General features: G+C 39.7%; 2 protein-coding genes and 1 long non-coding RNA gene across 4 annotated transcripts; 1 reads left to right on the top strand and 2 right to left on the bottom strand.

The window, feature by feature from the left end:
* Positions 1-1,971: 1,971 nt before the first annotated feature.
* Positions 1,972-16,705, bottom strand: LOC118388279 (ADP-ribosylation factor-like protein 8B-A). Of its 2 annotated transcripts, none has more exons than XM_035777159.2 (7): positions 16,473-16,705; positions 7,186-7,266; positions 7,009-7,082; positions 6,676-6,769; positions 6,489-6,556; positions 4,416-4,486; positions 1,972-4,202 (listed from the first exon to the last, which is right to left on the bottom strand). In XM_035777159.2, exons 1-7 carry the CDS (start codon positions 16,593-16,595, stop codon positions 4,153-4,155), a joined length of 561 nt encoding a protein of 186 aa, XP_035633052.1. In that variant the 5' UTR covers positions 16,596-16,705; the 3' UTR covers positions 1,972-4,152. The 2 variants fall into 2 exon arrangements, with proteins under 2 accessions (XP_035633052.1, XP_035633051.1); XM_035777158.2 differs by lacking the exon at positions 16,473-16,705 and adding an exon at positions 11,666-12,143.
* LOC127932137 (uncharacterized) lies at positions 4,157-6,555 on the top strand. The gene is made up of 2 exons (XR_008144213.1): positions 4,157-4,281; positions 4,439-6,555. It is a non-coding gene; the product is annotated as an uncharacterized LOC127932137 (long non-coding RNA).
* Positions 16,706-24,045: 7,340 nt separating the features above from the next.
* Positions 24,046-26,713, bottom strand: LOC118389447 (tumor necrosis factor receptor superfamily member 1B-like). Its single transcript, XM_035779352.2, has 7 exons — positions 26,470-26,713; positions 26,168-26,281; positions 25,567-25,695; positions 25,407-25,479; positions 24,989-25,239; positions 24,765-24,878; positions 24,046-24,589 (listed from the first exon to the last, which is right to left on the bottom strand). The coding sequence occupies exons 1-7, from the start codon at positions 26,567-26,569 to the stop codon at positions 24,498-24,500; spliced, it is 873 nt and encodes a 290-aa protein (XP_035635245.1). The 5' UTR covers positions 26,570-26,713; the 3' UTR covers positions 24,046-24,497.
* Between the last annotated feature and the right edge of the window lie 558 nt (positions 26,714-27,271).

The following is a 27,271-nucleotide window of genomic DNA, read 5'->3' on the forward strand; positions in this document are numbered from 1 at the left end:
ACTAGTCTTGAAACCTGACTGATTTGGATCAAGAAGGTCATTCTGAGAGAGATAGCGGTAGAGCTGGCCAAGGACGGCACGCTCAAGAGTTTTGGAGAGAAAAGAGAGAAGGGATACTGGTCTGTAGTTGTTGACATCGGAGGGATCGAGTGTAGGTTTTTTCAGAAGGGGTGCAACTCTCGCTCTCTTGAAGACGGGAGGGACGTAGCCAGCGGTCAGGGATGAGTTGATGAGCGAGGTGAGGTAAGGGAGAAGGTCTCCGGAAATGGGTTACTCACGGGTTACCAGATTGGTTCTAGGCCTATACTCACGGGTTACCAGATTGGTTCTAGGCCTATACTCACGGGTTACCAGATTGGTTCTAGGCCTATACTCACGGGTTTCCAGATTGGTTCTAGGCCTATACTCACGGGTTGACAGATTGGTTCTAGGCCTATACTCACGGGTTACCAGATTGGTTCTAGGCCTATACTCACGGGTTACCAGATTGGTTCTAGGCCTATACTCACGGGTTACCAGATTGGTTCTAGGCCTATACTCACGGGTTACCAGATTGGTTCTAGGCCTATACTCACGGGTTGACAGATTGGTTCTAGGCCTATACTCACGGGTTACCAGATTGGTTCTAGGCCTATACTCACGGGTTACCAGATTGGTTCTAGGCCTATACTCACGGGTTACCAGATTGGTTCTAGGCCTATACTCACGGGTTACCAGATTGGTTCTAGGCCTATACTCACGGGTTGACAGATTGGTTCTAGGCCTATACTCACGGGTTACCAGATTGGTTCTAGGCCTATACTCACGGGTTGACAGATTGGTTCTAGGCCTATACTCACGGGTTACCAGATTGGTTCTAGGCCTATACTCACGGGTTGACAGATTGGTTCTAGGCCTATACTCACGGGTTGACAGATTGGTTCTAGGCCTATACTCACGGGTTGAGAACGTCAGGACCTCTCCCTTGACAGTCAATGGAATTGAGCTCATCTTCGGGAAAGGCATATTTCATGTAGTTGTCTATCCAAAGTAGAACATGCCATAACTTTCATCTTTAACTTGAGTGTATCCGGGAAGGAGCTATATCTCCTGTCATCTCTGTTCCCTTCAAAGAGGCTAAGGTAAGACTTCTTCTTAGGTGAATCTTCTTCACCAAGTTTGGCACAAGAGGTCCTGCTTTGTGCTTCTCCATTTAAATTTAGGGGGAAGTTGAACCCCCAGCTAGGTCCCAGTCCAAACGCTAGCTATAGTAGACTACTTGAAAGTCAGTCTGAGTACGAAACCAACCAGTATCGACTTCCATTGCATCTTTGTTCTGGATCGGTCTTAAAATACATAGTTCAAATCGACAATCTTTGATGAATAAATGGCTGAATTGTCTTCCGTGTATTGCTTCAAAGCCACCTAGGCTAAATTGTCTGAAAACGTTGATTGCGCGCCACACTTTCTCAACAAACCCAGCCCATCGGTTGCCACAATGTAAAATGTCTATATGGTAACAATTCATGAGTTTGTTAAGATATGTTATGTTAATTGAAGGTTAGGCATAAGATTAGCAGTGTGGTTACGGTTAAAATCTAATTTTAAAACATGAAAGAAACAGGCGGGGTTTATAATTATGACTTTGAAATGTTCCCGGTTTTAAGGTGTGATTGGAGCTCCAGGTATGTCTTCAAGAAAGAGGGGGCAGGCGCGTTTCAGCAATTGGCTACCATGCATGTCAGTCTTGCCGTGTGTCAAGCAATATCACCTTTGCACCAATAGAAAACACCCACAAGCATTAAAAAGGAGAGGCTCAGACAGGTGAAGAGTCAGAAAATACCCATGTCAAAACCAATCTGGAGGTATGAAAATCTTATTTTTTTCACTTTCCGATATTTGTTTGCGAATCTGATGTTTTCGAGTTAAAATCATAGTTCGAGACTATTGGTAGTAGGCTATGATTATTGATACAAGTATTAGTCCAATGAGTGTAGTCAAATGTTGTCCTTAATTTTAATGACAAAGTTCATCTTTAAGCATAGTTTATGTTTTTTATCCACCCAGATAACATAAAAAGTAATGACACCATAAATATATATTTCAAAAATGCGCCACCGAAAATATTGCAACTGAGGGTGAACAACGATAACAGTACAATGTCTAAATTAACAAGAATGCCTTTCGATTTCTTGAATATATAGGAGTGGTGTTTTCTCTTTGCTCAGGAAGGCACACTTTGCATGCTGTTTGCTTCAGAGATGAGATATTGCACAAGGCACTTTGAATTCTGCCACTCTCTCTCAGCTCATTGACCGCAGTAGACATCACTTCACTGAGGCAAATTACAAACAAGGCTGATAACCACACAACCAACCCACTATCTTGACCATCAGTACATTAATATAAAATATCCATATGCGCTCACATAAGTAAAAATCTTAACAGCTTGATATTTGTACATACCTAGCTACTGAACTATTTACATAATTCATTGCTAAAAAATTTGATTTGCCAAAAAAAAGGCAAAGGCCATAAAGCAGTTAATCTCACAGTAGAACATGACAGAGACAAGATTGGAAACCAGAAAGTCCATTTACTTTCCCAGTGACATATTAACATACACTATATATATACAAGCGTATGTGGACACCCCTTCAAATGAGTGGATTTGTTTATTTCAGCCACACCCGCTGCTGACGGGTGTATAAAATAAAGCACACTGACATGCAATCTCCATAGACAAACATTGGCAGTGGAATGGCACGTACTGAAGAGCTCAGTCACTTTAAACATGGCACCATCATAGGATGCCATCTTTCCAACAAGTCAGTTCGTCAAATTTCTCCCCTGGTCAACTGTAAGTGCTGTTATTGTGAAGTGGAAACTTCTTTGCGCAACAACGGCTCAGTGGTAAGCCACACAAGCGCACAGAACGGGACTGCCGTCTGTACTCAGTTGCATCACTCACTACCGAGTTCCAAACTGCCTCTGGAAGCAACATCGGCACAATAACTGTTCGTCAGGAGCTTCATGAAATGGGTTTCCCATGGTCGAGCAGCTGCACACAAGCCTAAGATCACCATGCACAATGCCAAGCGTCAGCTGGAGTGGTGTAAAGCTCGCCGCTATTGGACAATGAAGCAGTGGAAACGCCTTCTCTGGAGTGATTAATCACGCTTCATCATCTGGCAGTCCGACGGACAAATCTGGGTTTTTGCGGATGCCAGGAAAGCGCTACCTGCCCAAATGCATAATGCCAACTGTAAAGTTTGGAGGAGGACTAATGGTCTGGTGTTGTTTTTCAAGGTTCAAGCTAGGCCCCTTAGTTCCAGTGAAGGGAAATCTTAACACTACAACATACAATGACATTCTAGATAATTCTGTGCTTCCAACTTTGTTGCAACAGTTTTGGGAATGCCCTTCCCTGTTTTAGCATGACAATGCCCCCGTGCACAAAGTGAGGTCCATACAGAAATGGTTTGTCGAGATCGGCGTGGAAGAACTTGACTGGCTTGCACAGAGCCCTGACCTCAACCCCATCAAACACCTTTTTTGATGAATAGGACAGCTGACTGTGAGCCAGGCCTAGGAGGGACCAACTCCATATTAATGCCCATGATTTTGGAATGAATGTTTGACGAGCAGGTGTCCACATACTTTTGGTCATGTAGTGTATGTCTTATTTTCCCTATAGCTTCACACAGGACTGTCTGGAGAACATGTATAATGATGAGGCCCCAGTCAGTGGCTAAACAACCCATCCTGAGGGTGTAGGATCGCTACACTAGTGTTATAAACAGTTGGACTTACAGGTGTGGGAAACACCTGTCGTTCAGCCCATAGAATGAAAAAGGCTGACAGACTAAACCTCTCTCCGTTCAAGAGACTGAAGTAGCACCTCATGGCAGAGGTATAATGCCCATTCTGTGACTCATGGGATGTGGTATTTGGCATTGACCAGGGGCTACCATCTTTTAGTAGTGCAGAGGTATGGGGGTTTGTGGGGGAGAATCATTGGATAGAATTAGAACAACAGGGAGGAACGGGCAGGGGGCACAGTGCAGCATCGGAGTTGGAGGGAACACTGTACATGTGTGAACAGAGCGCGAACAGGGTGTGGCATGAGGGTAACATGGAAGATGGAGCTGGGAGGACAGAGTTCCTGTACTTTCAGCTTCTCACAGATTTTGATTGTTGGATGAGCCACTGCAGTGTGATATCTGGAAGGCAGGAGACGCATGGGGGTCAGTGTGAGACAGGAGAGACAGCAGGTGAAACACGAGACGCCTACAGTGGTGGGTAAGTATGATTCGGAATACACAAGTGTATATATGTAGCCACTTTGGGTGCACCATGTTATTATTAATTTGTTTCCTCTCCTCCAGCCTTCCACTCAGACAAGCAAACCATTCCACCATCACCATCTTACTCACCTATGTTGTCTCTCTCTTTGCAGGAAATGGAGTAGCAGCAAATCTCTCTGTCTTGAATGGCTGCCAAGTTCCTGTAGAAAGAAAGCGGTAAAGAAAACTGATAACCTGCCATCAACTGTGATGTTGGTGTTAATATTAACTGGCCAACAGAGGGAGCTGTTTCCTTTTGAAAACCTGTATCATTTCTAAAAGCAGTAGAGTACTAGCAAGGAGTTTCTAAACCCAGAGGTGCAACATCACAAGACTTCTGGGAAATCTTGCGAAGCAGACCAGGCTGGGGTTTGAGAAGTGAAACATTCTTAGTTCATTTTCTCGAAATGTAAAGGCACAACATTCGAGCCAATGACTTAATTAGTTAGTGCTGAGCGACTAGTGCTTTTGAGATCGGTTCGGTTTTGATTAGATTATTTAAAAAAATCACGGTTTGTGATTATGTGGGTTGAATGCCATAAAACAATCCATAAAAGTGATGGTTAGTGACTGCCCATTACTGCTTATCACTTAATAACCATTAATTCACATTACTATACTTTAATAAAATATTTCAGTTGTGTATATTACATTTGTTTTATTTTATTACTTAATTCCAAGTCATCTCTATAGAGCTGCTGCCTATGCTGTCTGACAAAATTAGTATTTTGGTAGTTCTTCAAAGTAAATAGCGCTTACTTCTGAATACCAACTATCACTTAGATTATGTACTTTCAGGTAAAGATACCTAGCGCAGCAACTGCTCTCTCTTTCTCCCTCTCTCCTAACGTAGCAGGCATAAAAGGAACACAGACCAGACAAGAAGGCGTGCAATGGATTATGGTAATTGTAGTTAAAGGAGTGCTTTTGATTTGATGGCCTGTAAATGTGCAGTTTGGCACAAGACAACCTTCAAACCCGATGACGTGTTTCTGTGCATGAGCTTAGCTAGCCAACGTCACCTACAAGCGTGATCAGGGATTTCTACGGGAGAAGCCGTTTCTGCCCATCTTCATACTGTACTGTATTTGGTACAAGTGACAGAATAATGCAATGTTTCTCTATGAAAAAGGAAAACAAAGCTTATAAAAAAGGCATGCCTAGAAAGTCACAAATCATAACTTCTCTTCTAAAATAAAACCATTAGGTCTTTGCTGATGTGAGATTAAAAGGATAGCAGTGTTAAACTCCAGCAAAGTACTTCAATAATGGTAACTAATCTTCCAAGGTAGTTATGGTCATAAGAAAAAAAAAATAGAAAATGTGACTACAATATCTAACTTCTTGGGGACCTGACCAAATTCACATAGAAATGTCAGTTATAGATCTTTCATTCTCATTGAAAGTGAGTCAAAGCGGTAGATCTGTTCTATGTGCACTATTTTAATGCTTTCCGTTTTTTTAAGTTTACTTTTTGTACAATGACTCTACACAATGGACTGCTTGTTTTGTCACAAACTGAAATTATGGCAAATTATTAGAATTGTAGAAACCAGGAAATGGTGGAATGATTTCTGCATAGTGCATCTTTTAAAAAGTAATTGTGTGTGATGAATGTCTTTGTACTGCTACTATATTAGTGTATCCATCTTGAAGTGGATAAGCACAGCCAAGGACACAGCATGGAAGGAAACTGAAAAGCTGTTGTTTAAAAGTTTGTAGAAGAAACAATTGTGACATCAGTGATGCCATCACCATTTCATAAGTACCCTGTTAAACCTGAAATATTATGAGAAGCACATGATCAGAATATAGAAAGGCTCAGCTTGTACTCAATGGCAATGTTCAATATCCATCTCCAGACTTTTCAAATCGGGGAGGGGGGGGGACCACAATGGAAATAAGTCTGACTTTGTGAAATCCCCATCACTTTTTAAAATGTATGTACAGTGTGTATACATGTGTTGGCAATACAAATCAATCAAGGCACAATAAGAGAGGGAGTCCTCCTCCGTCATTTAGTTAGAATGAGTATACTCAACTTTTAAAAAAGGGGGTGTAGAGTTGATTCACACTACCTCAGCTAAGATGCATCAGATGTTGTGTGATTACTTCTGTGGGTTTACTACTAGGAAACACCTCATCTTTTCTCTTCATACTCACATGTTTTCAATGAGCTGCTTCTCGTCTAGAGCACTGGGGATATCTCTTTTGTTGCCAAGAACCAAAATCTAAAAAGCCAAACCACAGTTTAGCTCATGTGGCAGAAATGCTTGCTGATCATATTAAGAAACTGTCATTTACATGAATTAATTCAATTCAGCAGTTTCAGAAGTGTAGGCTTACTTACAGGAATTCCTTGCAACTGAGGCTTGTCTAACAAATTGTGCAGCTCATTCCTGGAAGCCTCTACCTTCTCACGGTCAGCTGCATCCACCATGTATCTAAAGGAATCAAATATTTAAAAGACATGGCACAAGTTGACAAACGCATAAAAAATAATGTTATGTATACTTTAAAGAATTGGACGTGCTCAAAACATACCCAACTCAATGTTCGACCATTGACTGGTATTCACTGAACGTGTCTCTTAAGACAAACCGAACAATCAACAGTCCTGTACTCTTCCCGAATATAAATTGTACCCATGCAGACTGACAAATGGACAAACTCAGATACTCACACAATTGCGTTAACTCCCCGACAGTAACGTTCCCACATGCTCCTGAACCTCGGCTGCCCTCCTATATCCCAGATCTGGAAAAGCAGAGGTCACACATTTTTTCAATCATGCAGTAGGTATAGATTGCCACTGTGAAACATTACAGTAGCCTACATACTGTAGTGACTGAAGACCTACCTTGATGTTAACGTTGCCTTTTGTGATCTTCCTCATGTTGAATCCAACTGTAGGAATCATGTCTTCACTAAAATGCCCAGACTGAACAAGAAGAGAAAAGACCATTGATCACTTTTGAGTGATTGTACAAGCTGAGCTGACATGGAACAAGCTGAGCTGACATGGAATAAACATGGAAAAGCTAGGTCAAAGTGTTCCTAATTCTAACATGTCCTCTGGAATTGCCACCTGTATACAAGGCCTAACTAAAATGGTATACCAGAGACATAAACCTAATTGTCGTGGCTGGGTTGTGTTTGTAAATTCACACTGGCTATCTACTCAGATTTGACAGCACTCGCCTGAATGTGCCAGAGTGCGAAATAAATGATGAATTTACGAATGCCCAACACCCGATGAATAAGACCGATTCAACGTCTGCAAAAAAAAGTTATTCAATTGTTGCCAGCAGCAGTTAGGTCACCAACGGTCTAGATAACCAGCTCTGCTAGGGTGAGTAAAATGGTCAGAGTGAGGTGTTCTCTCATTTGTGTCTGCAAGTAGCTAGCGAACTCGGCCAGAGCGTCCAGTGTGCTCTGAACGCTGTGAGAGCGAAACACTCTGAATTTACTAACAGACAATCTGACAACGCTCAGAATTTACGAATGACCTGGAGCGCACTCTGGAACACACCCCATATTTTGCACAATTCCTGTTGTAAAAAAAACTGCTCACCTGCTAAAAGTTTAGTGGTATTTGCACAAGTGCCTCCCTTATGTAAAATTTTTTTGACAGAAATCCTTTCAAAATAATGTTAATTTATTCATTTCTAAGGCTTGTAAGGGGTCACAACCTCTAGAGGAAATATGTTTGGAATGCAGACAAGTTTCAGATTTTAAAGGAGACAATTTGTCCGTTTGTCACTAAAGCCCCATATACCACCCACCGCCGCGACCTGTATGCTCTCATCGACTGGCCCTCGCTACATATTCGTCGCCAGACCCACTGGCTCCAGGTCATCTATAAGTCTTTGCTAGGTAAAGCTCCGCCTTATCTCAGCTCACTGGTCACCATAACAACACCCACCCGTAGCGCGCCCTCCAGCAGGTATATCTCACTGGTCATCCCTAAAGCCAACACCCACTTTGGCCACCTTTCCTTCCAGTTCTCTGCTGCCAATGACTGGAACTAATTGCAAAAATCGATGAAGTTGGATACATATCTCCCTCACTAACTTTAAGCATCAGCTATCTGAGCAGCTTACCGATTGCTGCAGCTGTACACAGCCCATCTGTAAATAGCCCACCCAACTACCTACCTCATCCCCATATCGTTTTAATTTACATTTTTGCTCTTTTGCACAACAGTATTTCTACTTGCACATCACCATCATCTGCACTTCAGTGCTAATTTGCTAAATTGTAATTACTTCGCTACTATGTCCTATTTATTGCTTGACCTCCTTACTCCATTTGCACACACTCTATATTGATTGTTCTATTGTGTTATTGACTGTAATTTTGTTTATCCTATGTGTAACTCTGTGTTGTTTTGTCGCTTTGCTTTATCTTGGCCAGGCCACAGTTGTAAATGAGAACTTGTTCTCAGAACTTGTTCTCAACTGGCCTAGCTGGTTAAATAAAAGTCTATCGCCTAAGAACCCTGTCTTATGAGAAGAATAGGTGCAGGGAGGCAGAGGGAATTTAAAGGTCCAATGCAGACATTTTTAACGCATTACATCATTTCTGGGTAACAATTCTTGTGATTGAATTATTATTCTTTTTTAATAGCTTTTTAGCAATTTCTCAAGCAAGAATTGTGCTCGGACTGACTGGGAGTGGTCTAAGTGGGGAGGGGAAAACTGAAAAATAGCTGTTATTGGCAAATCAACTTTGTATTTGTCACATGCATCTTAAACAACAGGTGTAGCCTAACAGTAACATTTTTACTTACGGGTCCTTTTCCAACAATGCAGAATTAAAGATAAAAAATAAAATCTAGAAATAGTGACATGAGGAATACACACACAGTGAGTAACCAATAACAAGTACAAGAGGTTTGGAAGTCTTATTGGTCTATTAACCAAAACTCCATCCCACCAATACAGGCTGACATTTCAGGTGGTCTTTCAAACAGCTCTTACACTAAAAAAGGGCATTTTCATAATTTTCACAATATTATTCCAACCGCCGTGTGGAAATATAAAACACAGAAATATCACATTTTTGAATGCACTGGGCCTTTAAAAGAGCAATGCGAATGGTGTCTTTTTAACCAACCCTAAATCATAGACTACACTCTCGATGACAGGACAGAGAAACAATTGAAGTCATTCTGGAGTCAACTGTCCTTGCCCTTTACTTGAACCCAAACAGTCTCTGAGCAAGACATATGCTTTGTCTGCCGCACATTAGTAACCACCATGACTTGATTAGTCACCTGACCAGGCCAAAGTAGAAGTGAGTGCAGTGGTCTCGTGAGTGAAGCCTGGCTGGAAACACCACCACCCTAACATATTACAACTAACCACATGGGCACTTCCCCATCAACGTCATGCATCTCATTCACTACAACACTGACTGACTCAGAATAAGTCCGTAGTGTTACTCTCTCTACATCCTATAAGAAATACCTGGAATTATAGGCTACCTGGAAAAGTTTAGGTATCAAATCGTGAACAATTTCTCATTCATCTTTATTATGTTGTTAGATACAGTAGAAACAATGACTGGGTGTTTTGAGGCAAGAATGCTGCTGCAGGGAATCAGAGCACAGAATGGAGTGATAAATCATGTGTTTATGTGTTTGATACCACTCTATTCCAGCCATTATTGTGAGCCATCCTCCCCTCAGCAGCCTCCACTGCATAGGTCTTCAAGTTCATCTCATTCTGTTCTGTTGGAACTGTTCTGGTCAGCTAGCGTCTTTCTGTCTTTGATCTTGCACATCCAAACCGCTGTGATCTCAAGAGGAAAGGATCACGATTTCCAAGGCCTAATATTCAGCTTTTGAGAAACCCTAGTTGTAACACTAATGACAAAATGATTGTATAAGAGACCCTGGCCTGTTTGTTTAGCCAACGCAACTAGCTGAAAATCAAATTTATTGGTTGGGTATACAGTTTAGTGGGTGTTAGCTGTGAGTCATTGAGAGTGAAGACTGTGGGAGAATCTGAACTGCATTCTCCTCGGCACCTTCTCAAAACCCATTGGAGGAGAAAGCCAAAGGTTCCTCCCCTCTGACCTTTTCCAATGGGTTTTGAGAAGGTGAGGAGCGAGGACGTGAGCAGTAAGGGCTGTGACGGTACCAGCATAACAATGTTTTTTCCATGCCAAAAATGTAAATACAAGTCAGACCAAACTCTTTGGTCCTTTGAAAACCTGCTATACGCTAAATATTGTGTGCTATAGCTTGGAAAATAAAATGTGACTCTGGATGACAACATAATGATGCTTGAGAATGCCAAGAGTGTGAAAAGCTGTCATTAAGACAAATGGTGGCTACTTTGAAGAAACTAAAACATGTTTAAAACTTTTTTAGTTACTACATGATTCCATGTGTTATTTCATAGTGTTGATGTCATCACTATTATTCTACAATGTAGAAAATAGTACAAATATAAAACCCTTGAATGAGTAGGTTTGTGTGTATGTATATATACACACACATACAGTACCAGTCAAAAGTTTGGTCACACCTACTCATTCAAGGGTTTTTCTTTATTAGGTTGGAATAATACTGTGAAATTGTGAATATTATGATAATGCCCTTTTAGTGTAAGAGATGTTTGAAGACAGACGGAAATGTCAGCCTGTTTAAGTAGAAGGGAGTTTTAGCCTTCCATGGTGACATCATCATGCGGTAAATGAGTTAATAAACCAATAAAAGAGTTCCAAACCTCTCTGCCAATAACAGCACATTTTCAGTTTTCCCCTCCCCACTCAAACCAATCCCAGATAGGCCTTGCAACCTTCTTGCTGGAGAAATAGCTTTTTTCAATAACAGTTTTTTTTATAGCCCAGCCTAAATGTCCACCAGAGGGCATTATTCCTGATGTTTGGCTCGTTCATAAAACATCCTCCAATTAAGCTGCAAAGGCGTCAGTTTCTCCCTTAATTAAACCGATCAAATTGGCACTCCCCCCCAAAAAATGACAAATTTGCAAATTCTTAATAAAAACACTTTTCCACCACCATGCTAGAGTGGCTAATACTACTTCTGGAATAAATTACCAAACTATAAAACTAGATAACCAGCTATGGGTAACATGAGTGCTAACTAGATACATTAGCTTACTATATACATTAATAGCTTTAGGTTGGTTGTTTTTAAGGTCAACATCAAGATTTCCACCAAGGTCGTTACCTCTCTTATCATCCCTCTTCCTCACTTTGGAAAGGGACATTTAAGGTACACTCGGACGTGACGATGCAACACGTCATTCTATAGTCTACTTTGGCTGCGTTTCAAACTCATAGAAGACACACTCTCGTCCACTTACCCTCGCCTTATGCCCTTGGGGGAATCCCCGCAGCCATTTTGGTCGTCGGTCCAAATGATTAGCCAAGCAAGGGAAGTTTGCAACGCAAGCCCTTGTTTTTAATGGAGTTTGAGAGTGTACAATTACGTTCACTACTGGGCTTGAAACGCACAGTAATTCAATTCGCGATGATTGTACATCCGCCAAAACATAAAACCTCAACGTCAATATAGAGTCAACATACACGTACGAGTAAAAAACAAATGTAAATAAGTTAGAAATTGTGCTACTAATGCACATGACGGTAATTATGTTTTTGTTCGGTTAGCTTTTGGGAATTGTAGAAATAAAACATCCTTCAGAAGTTCCAGGTAGGCAGGCTAACATTATTTTGATAATTAATTTGCTAGCTATCATACAGTAGGCATATATTAATAATTATATTTAATGTAAGTAGACACACAATCATAATTGACTATTGCATTTAAGGAACCCACAAGCTACTGGTGGCTGAAAAGACAATCGCGGGATGAACAAGTGACGAATTTCCGGGCAAGGGAAGTCCATTTAAAAATCATTCCTTCCTCCCTATTTTTTAAAATTATTAACAACAAATCCATACAGAAAGTACATGAGGGAACACAGGTATATATAGATTATATACAATGGACAATCGAGCTAGGGGGTACAATATCACATAATTACACAAGGACCTTAAGGGACATACATAAAGTTACAATTCTAAAAGCTTTTTTGTTAGTAGAGTATTTAAAATACAGTTCCATTTATTTTTGTAGGGTAAGAAAATGTGTTTATTTGTTTGTAAATTTACATTTGTGTATATGAAATTTGGCCAAAAGAATAATGAAATGAATTACATAAAAATGTTTCAGCTTATTTCTATCGTATGTAAAGAATCCAAGCAGTACATCTCTCCACAATAGTGTAAAATCTTCATAAATGTGTTCAATTATAAATCTACTGATGTCTTGCCACAGTTTTCTTACATGAATACAATGCCAAAAAAGATGACCACCCAGAAACAGTGTTGCGTCACAAAAGGTTTTCCTTAAACTTCTTCATATAGTGGCTGGCAGGATAATATTTATGAATCATTTTAAAGGAAACTTCCTTAATTTTGTTAACAAGTGTGTGTGGCAACATCCAAACTTTTTTCCAACAGATATTATCAATAAATCCATTCCAATAAGGCATGACATAAATAGATACAACATCCTGCTGAAACAAGGTTTGTATCGCTCTGTTGTTGAATGGACCAAAAGGGAAACAAATCTTTCCTACTGATGAGTCAACAGGGTCAAAAGAAGGTAGGCTCTGAGGGTCAGGTCTTGACACATTCCTGAATAACAGAGCAACACCTGAGGGAATGGCATCTAAAACAATTGCAAACTCTTCAGGTGTTACAGGGACCTTGTAAAGTGATAAGAATTCCTTATAACTGAGTAAAAGACCCTCTGCATTTACCAGTTGGCTCACCAATAGGACATCATTTCGGAATCAATATTCTAAAAACAAAGAAGTATTTTTATACAATATATCCCGATTATTCCATGTATAATATCTGTGTGGAGAAAATTTGTGTTTATAAATTAAGGACCATGACAAGAAAACCTGCCGATGAAAAGCAGAAAGTTTCACTGGAATTTTGTCAATATTATAATTGCAAAAAAACATGAAGTTAGGTCACCAAAATTAGAGAAGACATGATGAGGAATAAAATTCTAGATAGAAGTGAGTCTTCTTAGGAATTGTTTTATCCAATTGATATTAAAAGTATTATTTAAAGTAGTAAAGTCGAGAAAATTCAGTCCACCATTCTCATAGGTGTTCATCACAACAGTTGTCCTAATGTAATGGGTACGGTTTCTCCAAAGAAAGTTGAAAAGCATCTGGTCTATCTCCTTATCTCCTTATTTTACTGTCAAGATATAAAGATAGAGCGCCATATGTTAGTCTAGAGATACCTTCAGCCTTGGTTATTAGGACTCTACCTTTTAAAGATAAGTCCCTCTGTAGCCATTGATTTAGCTTCTTCTGGGTATTTTTAATAAGAGGGTTAAAATGTAGTAAGCCTCTAGACTTTTGATCCTTTGTAATGGTTATGCCTAAATATGTAAGTTCTTATTTGACTGGAATACCATAATATGAAGGTGTCACACAATCTTTGACAGCTATGAGTTCATATTTATTAATGTTAAGTTATAGACCAGATGCTTTGGAAAAGGATTGTAATCACATTGATCGATATGGGAATTTGGTTAGGGTCTTTCAGAAAAAGTGTAGTACCATCAGCCAGCTGGCTTATAATAATTTCTTTACCAGCTATGGAAATACCTTACAGGACTATTATTTAAAGAATTTGCAAGAAGTTGGGTGATTAATAAAAACAGATACGGGGAGATAGGAATTAGGCAAGGTTGTCCTCTCTTTAACTCAAATCTAGGTGAGGTTCCATATTTCAATTTGATAGAGCTGTTACCATTTGCATAGTCTTAATAGCCTTACAGAAAAAAATCCCCAAAGCCAAGTCTCTCAAGGGAGTGGAAGAGAAACTGATGCTCTACTATGTCAAATGCTTTATAAAAATCTAAAAATAATATGAAGCTATCCTCGGTTATTAGGTCTGAGTAGTCAAGTATGTCTAATACTAGTCTGACATTGTTAGAAATATGTCTGTTCCTCATTAAGCCAGACTGTGTTTCATCAATGATTGCATCCAGGACTTCTTTAATTATTTTTGCAAGTAGTAAGGCTAATATCTTATAGTCATTATTAAGAAGACAAATTAGACACCGGTTATCAATGAGCAGCACTTCTTTATTAGTAGGTATCAGTGTTATTAACCCCTGACTCATTGTAGGAGGGAGAACATTGTTTTTAATACTCTCTAAAAAAATACTTCAAATAGGAAGGGAGCTACTTATTCAGAAAATAATTTGTAAAATTATGATGTAATTCCATCAACACTTGGTGATGTATTGTTCTTTAGATGTTTGATATACTCTAATCTCTTCAACTTTGATGGGTTCATCACACTGTTTAGAATCTATATCACTGAGAGTGAACATTATTCAGTGAGTTAAAAAAAAACATATCTGTGGATTCCTGACAGTACGTAGAGCTATACAATTTTCTGTAAAAATTGCTAAAGTATTTAGCGATTAATTTTTGGTCATCTGTAATAACACCATCAATGTTTATGGATAGTGTTATTTTTAGAGTGAAATTTCTCAAGTCTAAAGAAATAGGATGAATTCTGTTCTCCCTCCTCAATCCATTTTTTCCTAGATCTAATAAAGGTTCCTTCTGCTTTTAATCTATATATATTATCCAGTTTATTTTGTAACTCAATTAGTTCCATCTTCCCCTCCCGCGAGAGGCCGGCTGGGGACCACTGAGAAAGGGAAGTTATCTTAATGATCACCTTTTCCTCCTCAGCTCTTCTCGTCTTAGTAAGATGACTACCATATTTTCTAAGGTATTTGGACACCTCAAATTTAAAGAGCTCCCAGTTCTTGCAATAAGATCTTTCTTCACAAGCCCTTTCCCAAAAGTGTGAGAGCAGATCTTTAACCTCAAATTTAACTATATCATTATTTAATAATGAGCTATTTAGCTTCCAGTAGGATGCTCTGCCAAGGTTAGTATCAGGGGTAAATATTGTGATATTAATGTAAATAGCCCTATGGACTGTGAGGGAAATAGTACAAATATTTTTAGTAACACATCAATACATTTGGATATAAGCCAAAAATCTATTCTAAGGTCCTTGTGTAATTGTAATGTGATATTGTACTCCCTAGCTCGATTGTCCATTGTTTGTAATCTATGTATGCTTGTGTTCCCTCATGTGCTTTATGTATTGATTTGTTGTTAATAAAAAATATATATTAAAAAATATTTTAAAAGTAAAATATATGTGAACATGCCAGTTATAGCTAGCTAATAAAGAGCTAGGTTAAGAATGATCATGTAGTACTGCATTTCATTATTTTTGTACAAAGTTTACTAAACAAAACTTCTCCATTGCTGACGTTTTTTTAGCGGATGTACAATCGTCGCGAATTGAATTATGGGTAGTTTCAGGCCCTGGAGTGAACATAATTATTCACTCGCAAAACCCAATGAAAACGAGGGCCTTACATTGCAGACTTCCCTTGCTTGGCTAATCATTTGGACCGGATTCCCCCAAAGGCATGTGGCAGAGGGTGTCTTGTAAGTGTTTGGAAAGCAGCCACGGTGGAAAAGTTTATTTACCACGTTTTTTTGAAAGTCAGCACGGCATTATTTTATGAATGAGCTGGTCACTGGGGGGCACGAGTGTATCACCAGCTGGGTAGATGACATTTGGACGTCAAAAGACATGACTACATTAATAATATCGCCCTATTGTGGGCTGTTGCTTGGCCTGTTGTAGCTAGTAAAAAGGGAAATTGGCTAATTAGCTAGTTAATCGATGTTTTAGGAATAAACCTTGACTAGCGAGCAAAATAATATTTAGCCAAATTCCCAAAAAGTGGGTGAACAGTCTGATTATATTGCCATCAAACCACAAATAAAGACCTCTAACTAGCAGTAGATAGCTAGTTTGGAAGGTTAGCCGCAAAGTATGACTTGTGCTATTGTACGTTAACGTAGCTGGCTGACTTTGCAGAAGACAATTGTCGGATAGGCTAGTCAATCAATAATATAGATAGCAGAGGGACGATATTGCTGAAGTCGCTAACTTAGCTAGTTAGTGCTTACGTAACTATATAGCTACTATAACTAGCTGCTAACATTAGCTAACAGCAAAATAAAAACTTACAGCTATAACGTTAACAAATGTGGTTTTCCCCGAGTGTTGAAGTCCAACCAGAGTCAACTCCATCTCCTCTTTCCAAAAGAGGGACTTAAACCAGTCCAAAAGACGGTTTATGAGTGCCAGCATCTTGAAATTGATATTAACACTCAACTTCGACAGAAAACGACCAGTGTTGTGGCGTTCGCACAAGTGTAGAGGAAATGCTTAGTGCTGTCATATGACTTGTGACCGCGCACAATGGACGCTTCAAGAAACGAATACTCTCTTCTTTTCTTTTGTCCCTTCATATGCGGTCACTGGGTGAATCTCAGTTGTACACTCGTCGCGTCCTCAGTATTCCCTCCTTCTCAAAACCCATTGGATGAGAAAGCCAGAAGTCCCGCCTTTCTGACATTATCCTCCAATGGGTTTAGGAGGCAAGGAGAGGATGCAAGGAAGAAATTGAGATTCTCCCACTGTTCTACTTCTGTTCAGTATCCACTCTTCCTTCCTTGCGCCCTTTACTATGCTCAATTTTGATAGTTTCTTTCTATCCTTTGATATTGATTGCATTGATTTCACTTGTTCAAATCTTGTTAAAAAAAGAAAGTAATATCAGGAATTAAAAGATGCCTCTACATGTTTTTGTCATAGCTGAGAGAACAGTTAATGTTCTTATCAGTAATTTACATGAGTATTATTATTACTGTTAAGAAATAGAAAAGGAAAAAAACAGTATTAATTGTTCAAAAAAAGTAAGAAAAGCTGTAGAAATAATAATTACTATTGATGAAAGAATGAAGGAAGCAAGCGATAAACAAGATGACAAAATACAGGGGAATTATAGGTGGCTTAATGCACGTTGTTTCTGTAGAAGACTTCAATTTGTTCACTTGGGACTAGCTGCCATGCTATCTCTGAAATAAAAGCATTCCTGCAACACATGTCAGATCATACAGTGGAGATACTCTCCATTGACAGCAGACTCTGGCTGGCATGGTCCTTGGTTTAAGCCTGCTGGATGAGCAGGCCACCACTCCTCCTTTGACAGTGGACAGACACATATATCTGAGGAAGCGATGGAAATACTTGTAGCAGGGCAGTTCACTGAGGGAGAAAGGGTTGTGAAAAGGTTGTTTTGAACACGTCACTATTTGAACTTGAACTTTACATCTGAATACTGTAATTAATTTGAGAATACAATGTTGCCTATGCTTTATGTTCCAAAGAATTTCAAAATGACCGACACACCGTGTCAACAATGTGTCAACAACCTATTCTGTGGTAGGCTACTCACTGGCTTTAGGCTTCTTGTGTCTGATTATCCTGATGCAGGCTTGAGTGAGGAACACCAGGAGTGTGACAGTAAAGAAGAAGGAGCCAATGGCCAGAATCAGCTGAATAGAACACCCGACCTCTTTGCTTCCTGTCGCTGATGAACAGTCAAACAATTAGATCTACCCAAATAGACTACATGGCCAAAAGTGTAGACACCCCTTCAAATTAGTGGTTTCGGATAGTTCAGCCACACCCGGTGCTGACAGGTATATAAAATTAATCACACAGCCATGCAATCTCCATAGACAAACATTGGCAGTAGAATGTCCCATACGGAAGAGTTCAGTGACTTTCAATGTGGCACCGTCATAGGATGCCACCTTACCAACAAGTCAGTTTGTCAAATTTCTGCCCTGCTAGAGCTGTCTCTGTCAAATGTAAGTGTTTTTATTGTGTAGTGGAAACTTCTAGGAGCAACAACGCTGCAAAGTGGTAGGCACACAAGCTCACAGAACGGGATCGCCGAGTACTGAAGTGCGTACAGCGTAAAAATTATCTGTCCTCAGTTGCAACACTCACTACCGAGTTCCAAACTACCTCTGGAAGCAACATCAGCACACAAACTGTTCATTGGGAGCTTCATGAAATGGGTTTCATTGGCCGAGCAGCCACACACAAGTCTAAGATCAGCATGCGCAATGCCAAGTGTCGGCTGGAGTGGTGTAAAGCTCGCCGCTATTGGAATCTGGAGCAGTGGAAATGCATTCTTTGGAGTGATGAATCATGCTTCACCATCTGGCAGTCAGACGGACAAATCTGGGTTTGGCGGATGCCAGGAGAACGCTACCTGCCCAACTGGATAGTGCCAACTATAAATTTTGGTGGACGACGAATAATGATCTGGGGCTGTTTTTCATGGTTCGGGCTAGGCCTCTTAGTTCCAGTGAAGTGAAATCTTAACGCTACAGCATACAATGACATTCTAGACGATTCCATACAGAAAGGGTTTGTCGAGATCGTAGTGGAAGAACTTCACGGCCTGCACAGAGCCATGACTTCAACCCAATTGAACACCTTTGGGATGAATTGGAACGCCGACTGCAAGCCACATCGAATCGCCCAACATCAGTGCCCGACCTCACTAATGCTCGAGGCTGAAAGGAAGCATGTCCCCGCAGCAATGTTTCAATATATAGTGGAACGCTTTCCCAGAAGAGTGGAGGCTTTTATAGCAGCAAAGGGGGGACGAACTTCATATTAATACCTATGATTTTGGAATTAGATTTTCGACAAGCAGGTGTCCATATACTTAGTATACATTGGAAATTACTTTGGATTGTGATTTGTTTGACTAATTGCCAACATACCATGTGTGCCACATTTTGAGTTATGGGTCTTGTTCCCAGGGAAGATCACAAAAAGTCCATGTGCACCACACCTGTTGGTGACAAGGTATTACAAGTTATTTTGGAGCCACTAGAAACATTTCACATGATAGAGGAGCTCTGCTAAAAGTGACATCTGGCTATTTTTAGCTGTTTTCAGTGACCATGTTCAGTGTCAGAGTATGTGTTATTAGGACATGGGACACATTTCCAAGTGTACTCCCCGGAACCTGTAGATGGAAAACATTCTTCAGGTTAGCAGTGGTATGGACATGCCTGTTGACCACTTCCCAGCATTAACATGATGTTGTTTTTTGCTGCATTTGTATACGGAGTCAGTGACAGGTAGTAGAGGAAGGAAAATATATGACAGTCTTACCTGTCCTTTTCAGTTCCTCCCCCTTGCTGCATTTATTTTCCTTTTCACATTTTGAGAAGATGTGGTCTGAGTATAGGAAACCAGAGCCACACGAACAGTTTGAATTTGGGGTTGAGGTGCACACTCTTGTGTAGACTGCCCAGAAAAGCATCGAGAGAAAGAAGACTACCAGGTGAGAGTCTAGTAATTCAGTGGAGACATTTACAAACCATTACATGAATGAACAGTTTGAGCCTCTCTCTGTGCCTGCCACAACAGCCACTGCTTTCCTGTTATTAGTTACTTTGACCATTGAGGGTCGATCAACAATCTAAGGGTAGAACGCTAATGATTTTTAAGAGCTAGACCAATAGAATGTTTTGTTTATGTCACCTGTCATCCACAGGAGGTTGGTGGAACCTTAACTGGGGAGGATGGGCTTGTGGTAATGGCTAGACAAAATTCAAAAGGCACTTGCACATCTGAGCAATCTAATTTGCAGGTGCATGGCAACAATTGAACAAGATGAAGGAAAAAGGAAACCGCACACTGCTCTTGATAGTATCACCGATCTTTAATAAGCTTACGTATTAATAAGTTTACGGCCTTCTTCAGAGTTTTGGGGATTTTTTGAAAGTTGCACCATTATGTGGACCTAGCCCCTCCCACATCCGTTCTACACATCGAAGGGGGTTGGAGGCAAAGGACAAATAAATAAGTGCTACCAAATATAACAATATGCATTTCATAAATATTACAAAAGTGTATAAATAAGGTGTATTAAACACGTCTGTAAAATCTCAATAAGGACATAGCAAGTTTTCATTAATCATAGGGTACATCATACGAAAAACGTCTGAATAATCTACAAGAGACACATATTTCATGTTCAAATTCACAACATAACATACATAGGCATTTCATCATTAAGTCCTTTAGAAAATAATGTCTGGAGGGTGAAAACTCAAAACATTCCCTTTTACTCAGAGTATTATTAATATCTCCTCCCCTATCTGATATCTTAACTTTCTCTATGCCACAAAATCTAAAGGTAGAAATGTCATGCTTCAGGTCATTGAAATGTACAGCGACTGGATAATCCCTGTCATTTCTCCTGATTGAACTTTTATGTTCACTGATCCTCTGTTTGAGAGAGCGGGTGGTTTTACCGACATAACAGAGCCCACATGGACATTTAATAATGTAAATAACATGGGTGGTGGAACACGTAATAATATCATTTATTTGGAACCGTTTTCCTGTGTGTGGGTGGCAGAAATATTCTCACTTTATCATATTGTTGCACTGTGCGCATCCTCTGCATTTATAGCTACCATTTGGTAGAGGGCGTAAAAGAGCTTGACTCATTTTATTTTGTGGCTGGCAGTTGGCATGAACCAATTTATTGCGTAAATTGCGACCTCTCTTATACACAATACGTGGTGGATAGCAAAACTGGATCCGATGATAAAATATGCCAGTGTTTCTTGACCACACCTCCCACTTTTCGTGAGTTCAAAGTATATGTAGTTGTGAACATTACGGAGTGTTCTTTGGCTTTAGCGGGTCTTTTTTGTAGCAGTTCATCTCGTGTGTTTTTCAATGCCAAATTATGAGCTTCATCCACACATTGTGAGGAATAGCCTCTTCTTAGAAACCTCATGCACATTTCCGCTGCTTCTTCTAGATAATCCTCTGTGGAGTCAGTGGCATATACGGCGCAGTCTAAAAAACGGGCTTCTAGGGAAGTCCTCTTTTTAATGGCTCAGGGTGGAAGCTGTCACTCTGTAATAGAGTATTTCTGTCCGTTTCTTTTATGTACAGAGTTGTAGATAGGATTCCATTTGATTTCTCAATCCACATCTCGAGATAATGAACACGTTGAGTGTCACGTTCAATAGTGGATTTGAGATTAGGGTCAATGTCATTGAGTAGTGCCATAAAATCTGACAAATCTTCTTGAGTTCCTTCCCATATACAAAAAACTTCGTCAATATATCGATACCACTTCAGGACTTTATTCAAAAATGGATTCTCGTTTACATTATTAACAAAACGTTCTTCAAACCTCGGAGCGAATGTAGAGCCGATCGATGTTCCATTCGTTTGGAGGTAGTATTCATCATCTGAAATAGTTATACGTCAAAACATATTCTGCCAATTCTAAAATTAAGTTTGTTGGTGGATATTCGTTTGTATCTCTGTCTCCCAAATAGTGTGCTAGTGCTGCAAGCCCCCCATTTAAACCCTTTATTGGTGAGATCTTGTTTATAAAGTCTATAGAGTATTTTACATATGATGGCAATGATTGCATGAGATTTAATAAAAGAGTACAAAGTTCGAAAAAGGCTCTAGCATTTAGCCTATTCCTGCAACCACTGGTCTGCCTTGATAGTTGCCTTGTTGTGTTTTAGGTTTGTGTAATTTCGGTCAAATATATATGCATGGACGTATGGCACATTTGCAGTAAAGATATTCATATTCAGGTTTTGAGATCAGGTTGTTTAATAGGGCTTGCACCAGATTCGAGCATATTATTCGTATGATGTACCCTATGATTAATGAAAACTTTATCCTTATTGAGATTTTACAGATGTGTTTAATACACCTTATTTATACACTTTTGTAATATTTATTAAATGCATATTGTTATATTTGGTAGCGCTTGTTTATTTTTCCGTTGCCTCCAACCCCCTTCGATGTGTAGAACGGATGTGGGAGGGGCTAGGTCCACATAACGGTGCAACTTTCAAAAAATCCCCAAAACTCTGACGAAGGCGGTGTGGCCCGAAACGTAAGCTTATTAAAGACCGGTGATACTATCAATAGCAGTGTGCGGTTTCCTTTTTCCTTCAGAGCGTAATAAGTGGAATGGTATCAAACACATGGTTTCTATTCTATTTGCTCCATTCTGGTCATTATTGTGAGCCGTCCTCTCAGCAGCCTCTTGTGCTGTCATCATAACCCTTACCTTGTTGGCATTTGAGGCATGGTTGACAATCCTCAAAGAGGTCATTGGTCTCAGAGTAGAAGCCCACTGGGCAGTCACCACAGTCAGTTTTAGTGCTTGCTGTGCATTGCTTCTTAGATGGAACATTTTTAATAGCACAGGAACACATTACTGGACTGCAAGGGATGCGGCTTTTGTGGAGCGATGGGTAACGATGCTTCAAGGGTGACTGTTGTTGATGTGTGCAGAGGGTCCCTGGTTCGCGCCCGGGTATGGGCGAAGGTACTGTCTAAAGTTATACTGTTGCACATATACTGGTATATTTTTACAGGGGCGCAACTTTCACTGGGGATGGGGGGGACATGTTCCCCCCACATTCTGAAATAGCATTTGTCTCCCCCAGTTTTATCATCGGAATGTGAAACGGTGTGCTTTAGGACCATGAGGATGCCTCTGAGTGGTCGGGTAGGCTGTTTGGAGTGTTTATACAACTGGATAAAAATTATTAATAACGTGTAAAACCAAAGTTGCTCCCCTGTATTTTTTATAAACTCAGGTGTAGTGTTGCAAATACAACAGGTTGATTATGCTGATCAAAATGGAATGAGTTACAAAAGCTTTTTACAGGAGTTACACAACATATGTCTGGTCCATGTTTACTGCACACAGGATATATTTGTATGAAGCCAGTGATGCAACATTTTAACCAGCCTTTGTCAAATTGCTTATGTTTCTATCATTTTGGCCTGTTAAAGTGATTATGAATTTTGACACATTTCTGTACATTTTGGTTTTGGTAGAAGCACATGCAGAAACAGAGCCATCATCAGTGTTGCAAAGATTACAAATTATAGAGAGATCCTGATAAATTGTTACAGGGCCTATGTCATAATCCCTCAAAATTCCATAAAGGTATGATAATTCTAATTCCTAATTCTATCGGTGAAATTCTAACTACTACTGGAAGGTGTGGGCCACCAGGGGGCATTAGTCCTTTGGTGAGCTCACAACCAGTCCAGTTCAGTAATGTGTTCCTGTGCTATTAAAAATGTTCCATCTATTAGATGAGGCTTTAAATCATGACCCTGAGGCTGAATGCATTTAGAAAAGAGGTTAAGGCTAACATGTTATTTTTTCGGTAACCTCAAGCCCAAATCAGTCTTAGTGGCTGATGTAGATTGAAATGTTTTTGACCACCCATCACTAATTTTCCATCCTATTATGCACACAATATCCCTTAATGTTGTAAAACTACAGATCTACTACAACCACAGTAGTGAACATTGCTGAGATATGTGAAAAGTGATGATAAAAAAAGTGTAACCTATCAGAACATGAAAAGTGATCAACAACATAAGATCTCGCTCACGGTGGCAGCCTCTGTCTTTGACTTGATGGTTTCGATTGAAAACGTGAGTGGAAGTCATACAGACTGGGTGGAAGTATCTCTCTCATTGAAAACAAGTAACGGACCTATAGCCTATCCACAGGGGGAAGAACCTACTCAGTGTCAGTGTCTGTAGTGTACTGATTCTTCTCCCTATACATCCTGATACTTCTGTTCTTGCTGGGTCTTAGTTTATGTAAATGTCTCAACTCCTAAGAATGTGCATATGGACATTAGGATCATGCAAAATGTGAAAAAAGTTTATTTGCAAAAACATAAACAACCACAACATTTAACACAATACACATTTTACAAAATGTTGCCACATTATTTTGCCACCATAGCATTGTTTTCACATAATCTCCCCTGTAAATCTAACCAGACACCTGAAGGAACAGGAAGTAGTATTTATCATTATTTTGTCAGACACCAATTTGTGAAAATAAAATAATATCTAGATCCCCCAGCTCAGCCAAGAATAATGCTATTGTTGACAAATAGATTGAAAACAAAGTTATGTCTAAAATGCTTTTCCATAATACCAGAATACCTGATAAACAAATATTGACAATATTTTAAAATTTTCAAAAACTGTTTAAAGTTGTTTCTGGTTTAAAGGAGTAGCATTGAGAATAACAGCAACATTTTGAAAATATGAATTGTTTGACAGACAGAGAGCCAGGTATCTCTATCATGGCTCCCCCAAACTTGGTTGTTTTACCAGGGAAGAGAAACTGCTGTCTCCACTTTCTTCAACTGGCCTCTGGCACATTGAGTCATGAGCTAGGGGAGAACAATAGAGTCAGAATATACAAACAAAACAACACACAGATGACATTTCAGATTCAAGAGCCCATCAAGCTCAAATAACTACAATGTACATAATAGCTAAAGAAACTAACGTAACACTTCTCATAACGATTGTGTGACTTATAGTTTCCCTAACAGTTCCACATACATTTTCTGACAGCTGGCTTCTTGTGGTTCTTGATGCAAGGAATGGTGATCAGTTTGCAGGTCACAGTGGTCAGTAGAAAAGTAAGCAGCAGGACAATTCCCATGAGTGTCATTACTGGAAGACAGAAATAAGGCGTTATTCATATAAAGCTATACAATGATCAACTGTAACACAAAGTTATACATGAATGTATGTCATGGACGAGAGTCAAGAACAGCATTTACCTTGGCCAAAGTCTGCTGTTGAGAACTTGGGACTTTTGGTCACCTTGATAGTGGAGGCTGGTGTTAAGGTGGGGACATCAGGATGAGGGGATGACCTTTGGCTCTGGATCAATGACTTAGAAAAGGTCTGGATGGAGCCAGATGGGGAAGTGGTGTGTGTGGAGGAGAGGGTCTTCCCCTCTGGCTCTGAATTCTCATTACAGGTCACATCTGATGTCACACTGCCCGGAATCCTCACTCCCCTCCTACACCTGAGACACAAGCAGACACACAGCCATGAGTCAGACTGCCATAAAAAGGCTTTGAAATCAATTGCAGAGGATGACAAAAACTCCAACATTATATTGTAAATGTAAGGAGATTGCTTGATACTTTAGCAAATAGCAAAAATTGGACAAATGCTAGTTAATTTACATACTCTCGCCATTTCACACATTTAGAGTCCATTTTGGTGGAAAAGGATCCCTCCTTACATTCACGGCATATTAATCCTGAGGTGAGAAATTATATAATGCCAGTTATTTACATTTACTAATCAATCCATTCAAAATCATCAGTATTACATGCTCCAGCTTTACCTGATGTATCCAGCTCAGACCCCTTGGCACACTTGCATAACGAAGACTCATCGTTCCTTCTAATGAATCCTGTACGACACTGACATATAGCATTGGAAGTCTTCGTGCACTCTGATATCAATTCACTGTCTGAATAAAAAACAAAGTTTTTATAGTTTATTGATACAAACAAACAAACGTGTCTGTGGGTTACACTGGCATATTGTATGGCTATTATTTGTATTCAAATCTAATTTATTTATAAAGCCCTTCTTACATCAGCTGATATCTCAAAGTGCTGTACAGAAACTCAGCCTAAACCCCCAAACAGCATAGCAATGCAGGTGTAGAAGCACCTGTGGCTAGGAAAAACTCCCTAGAAAGGCCAGAACCTAGGAAGAAACCTAGAGAAGAACCAGGCTATGAGGGACGGCCAGTCCTCTTCTGGCTGTGCCGGGTGGAGATTATAACAGAACATGGCCAGATGTTCAAATGTTCATAGTATTCAACTCAAGATTTGGTGTGGGATCATTATACAGACACTATTTTCTGTCCACAGGTCATTTGTTTACATCATCTATTAATACTGATTGTAACTTCTTACAACATGATTGTAACTTACTCTCAATGCAGTCGGTGCAGGGTTCACATCGCTGAGAGCGATTTGGTCCTGCCTGGTATTGCCTTTCAGGGCATGGGTCACAAAATCTTCCTTTCCGTCTACGTATCATCTCACCTTGATAATATCATTCACATTATTGTCCTTGTACTGTAATTGTTGTTAACATTGGACTCATTTCACATTAGAAGTAACTTTAATAGTATCAATGGTAAAGAAAAAGTATTCAAGATATATCTACATTCATTGCACATTAGAGTATAACTCACACAATAGCACCTAATAATTAATAACTCATACTTTACCTTTTTTACATTCGAAAGTTGCCTCCACTGCATTTAAAAATCCTTTACAAGTGAATACACATAAATAGATGAGTATCCAAAATCCAGACAGGATCATCATATAACTTTCGCTATAGAAAAGAGCACGGCTGTCTGTGAACCTGTACAGGGGCGGGGATTTAATACTATATGAAAACCACTATGATGTTGAAACCTCACTTATATATGATCTACAGCTCAGGTGACATATGTGGTGTAGTTCAGCTGTGCCATGTGCACGTTTAAGATCGTGTGATGAATCATATGATTTCCTGTTCCTCTTTAGTTATCCCCGCCCCAAGAGTGGTAAATAAATTATAATCCTCATTCTTTTCAACTGAAAATACTCTGTCCTTCAAGGTTTATTATATTTCCTTGACATAACACCCAAATAAACAGATCACTTCCACTCATATTAATGCTGTTTTCTCTGATGTTTCTGAGAGGTACAGTAGGTAGGACATGCTATGTGTACTAAACCCCAGCGTAACTCCCACCTTCTCCTTTTTATTGATTTATTTTATTTCACCTTTATTTAACCAGGTAGGCTAGTTGAGAACACCTTTATTTAACCAGGTAGGCTAGTTGAGAACACCTTTATTTAACCAGGTAGGCTAGTTGAGAACACCTTTATTTAACCAGGTAGGCTAGTTGAGAACACCTTTATTTAACCAGGTAGGCTAGTTGAGAACACCTTTATTTAACCAGGTAGGCTAGTTGAGAACACCTTTATTTAACCAGGTAGGCTAGTTGAGAACACCTTTATTTAACCAGGTAGGCTAGT

Source organism: Oncorhynchus keta, chromosome 10 (assembly GCF_023373465.1).
Source record: "Oncorhynchus keta strain PuntledgeMale-10-30-2019 chromosome 10, Oket_V2, whole genome shotgun sequence".
Lineage (NCBI taxonomy): Eukaryota > Metazoa > Chordata > Actinopteri > Salmoniformes > Salmonidae > Oncorhynchus > Oncorhynchus keta.

Coding starts and splice junctions, on each gene's coding strand:
- LOC118388279 (XM_035777158.2), bottom strand. CDS start 11,944: ATGTGCATTAGTAGCACAATTTCTAACTTATTTACATTTGTTTTTTAC. Junction 7,267..11,665: donor CCCAAGGGCATAAGGCGAGG/GTAAGTGGACGA, acceptor CTTCTTGTTCAG/TCTGGGCATTTTAGTGAAGA. Junction 4,487..6,488: donor AAGCAGCTCATTGAAAACAT/GTGAGTATGAAG, acceptor TTCTTTCTACAG/GAACTTGGCAGCCATTCAAG.
- LOC118389447 (XM_035779352.2), bottom strand. CDS start 26,569: ATGATGATCCTGTCTGGATTTTGGATACTCATCTATTTATGTGTATTC. Junction 26,282..26,469: donor AACTTTCGAATGTAAAAAAG/GTAAAGTATGAG, acceptor GATATTATCAAG/GTGAGATGATACGTAGACGG. Junction 25,696..26,167: donor CTGCACCGACTGCATTGAGA/GTAAGTTACAAT, acceptor TTTTTTATTCAG/ACAGTGAATTGATATCAGAG.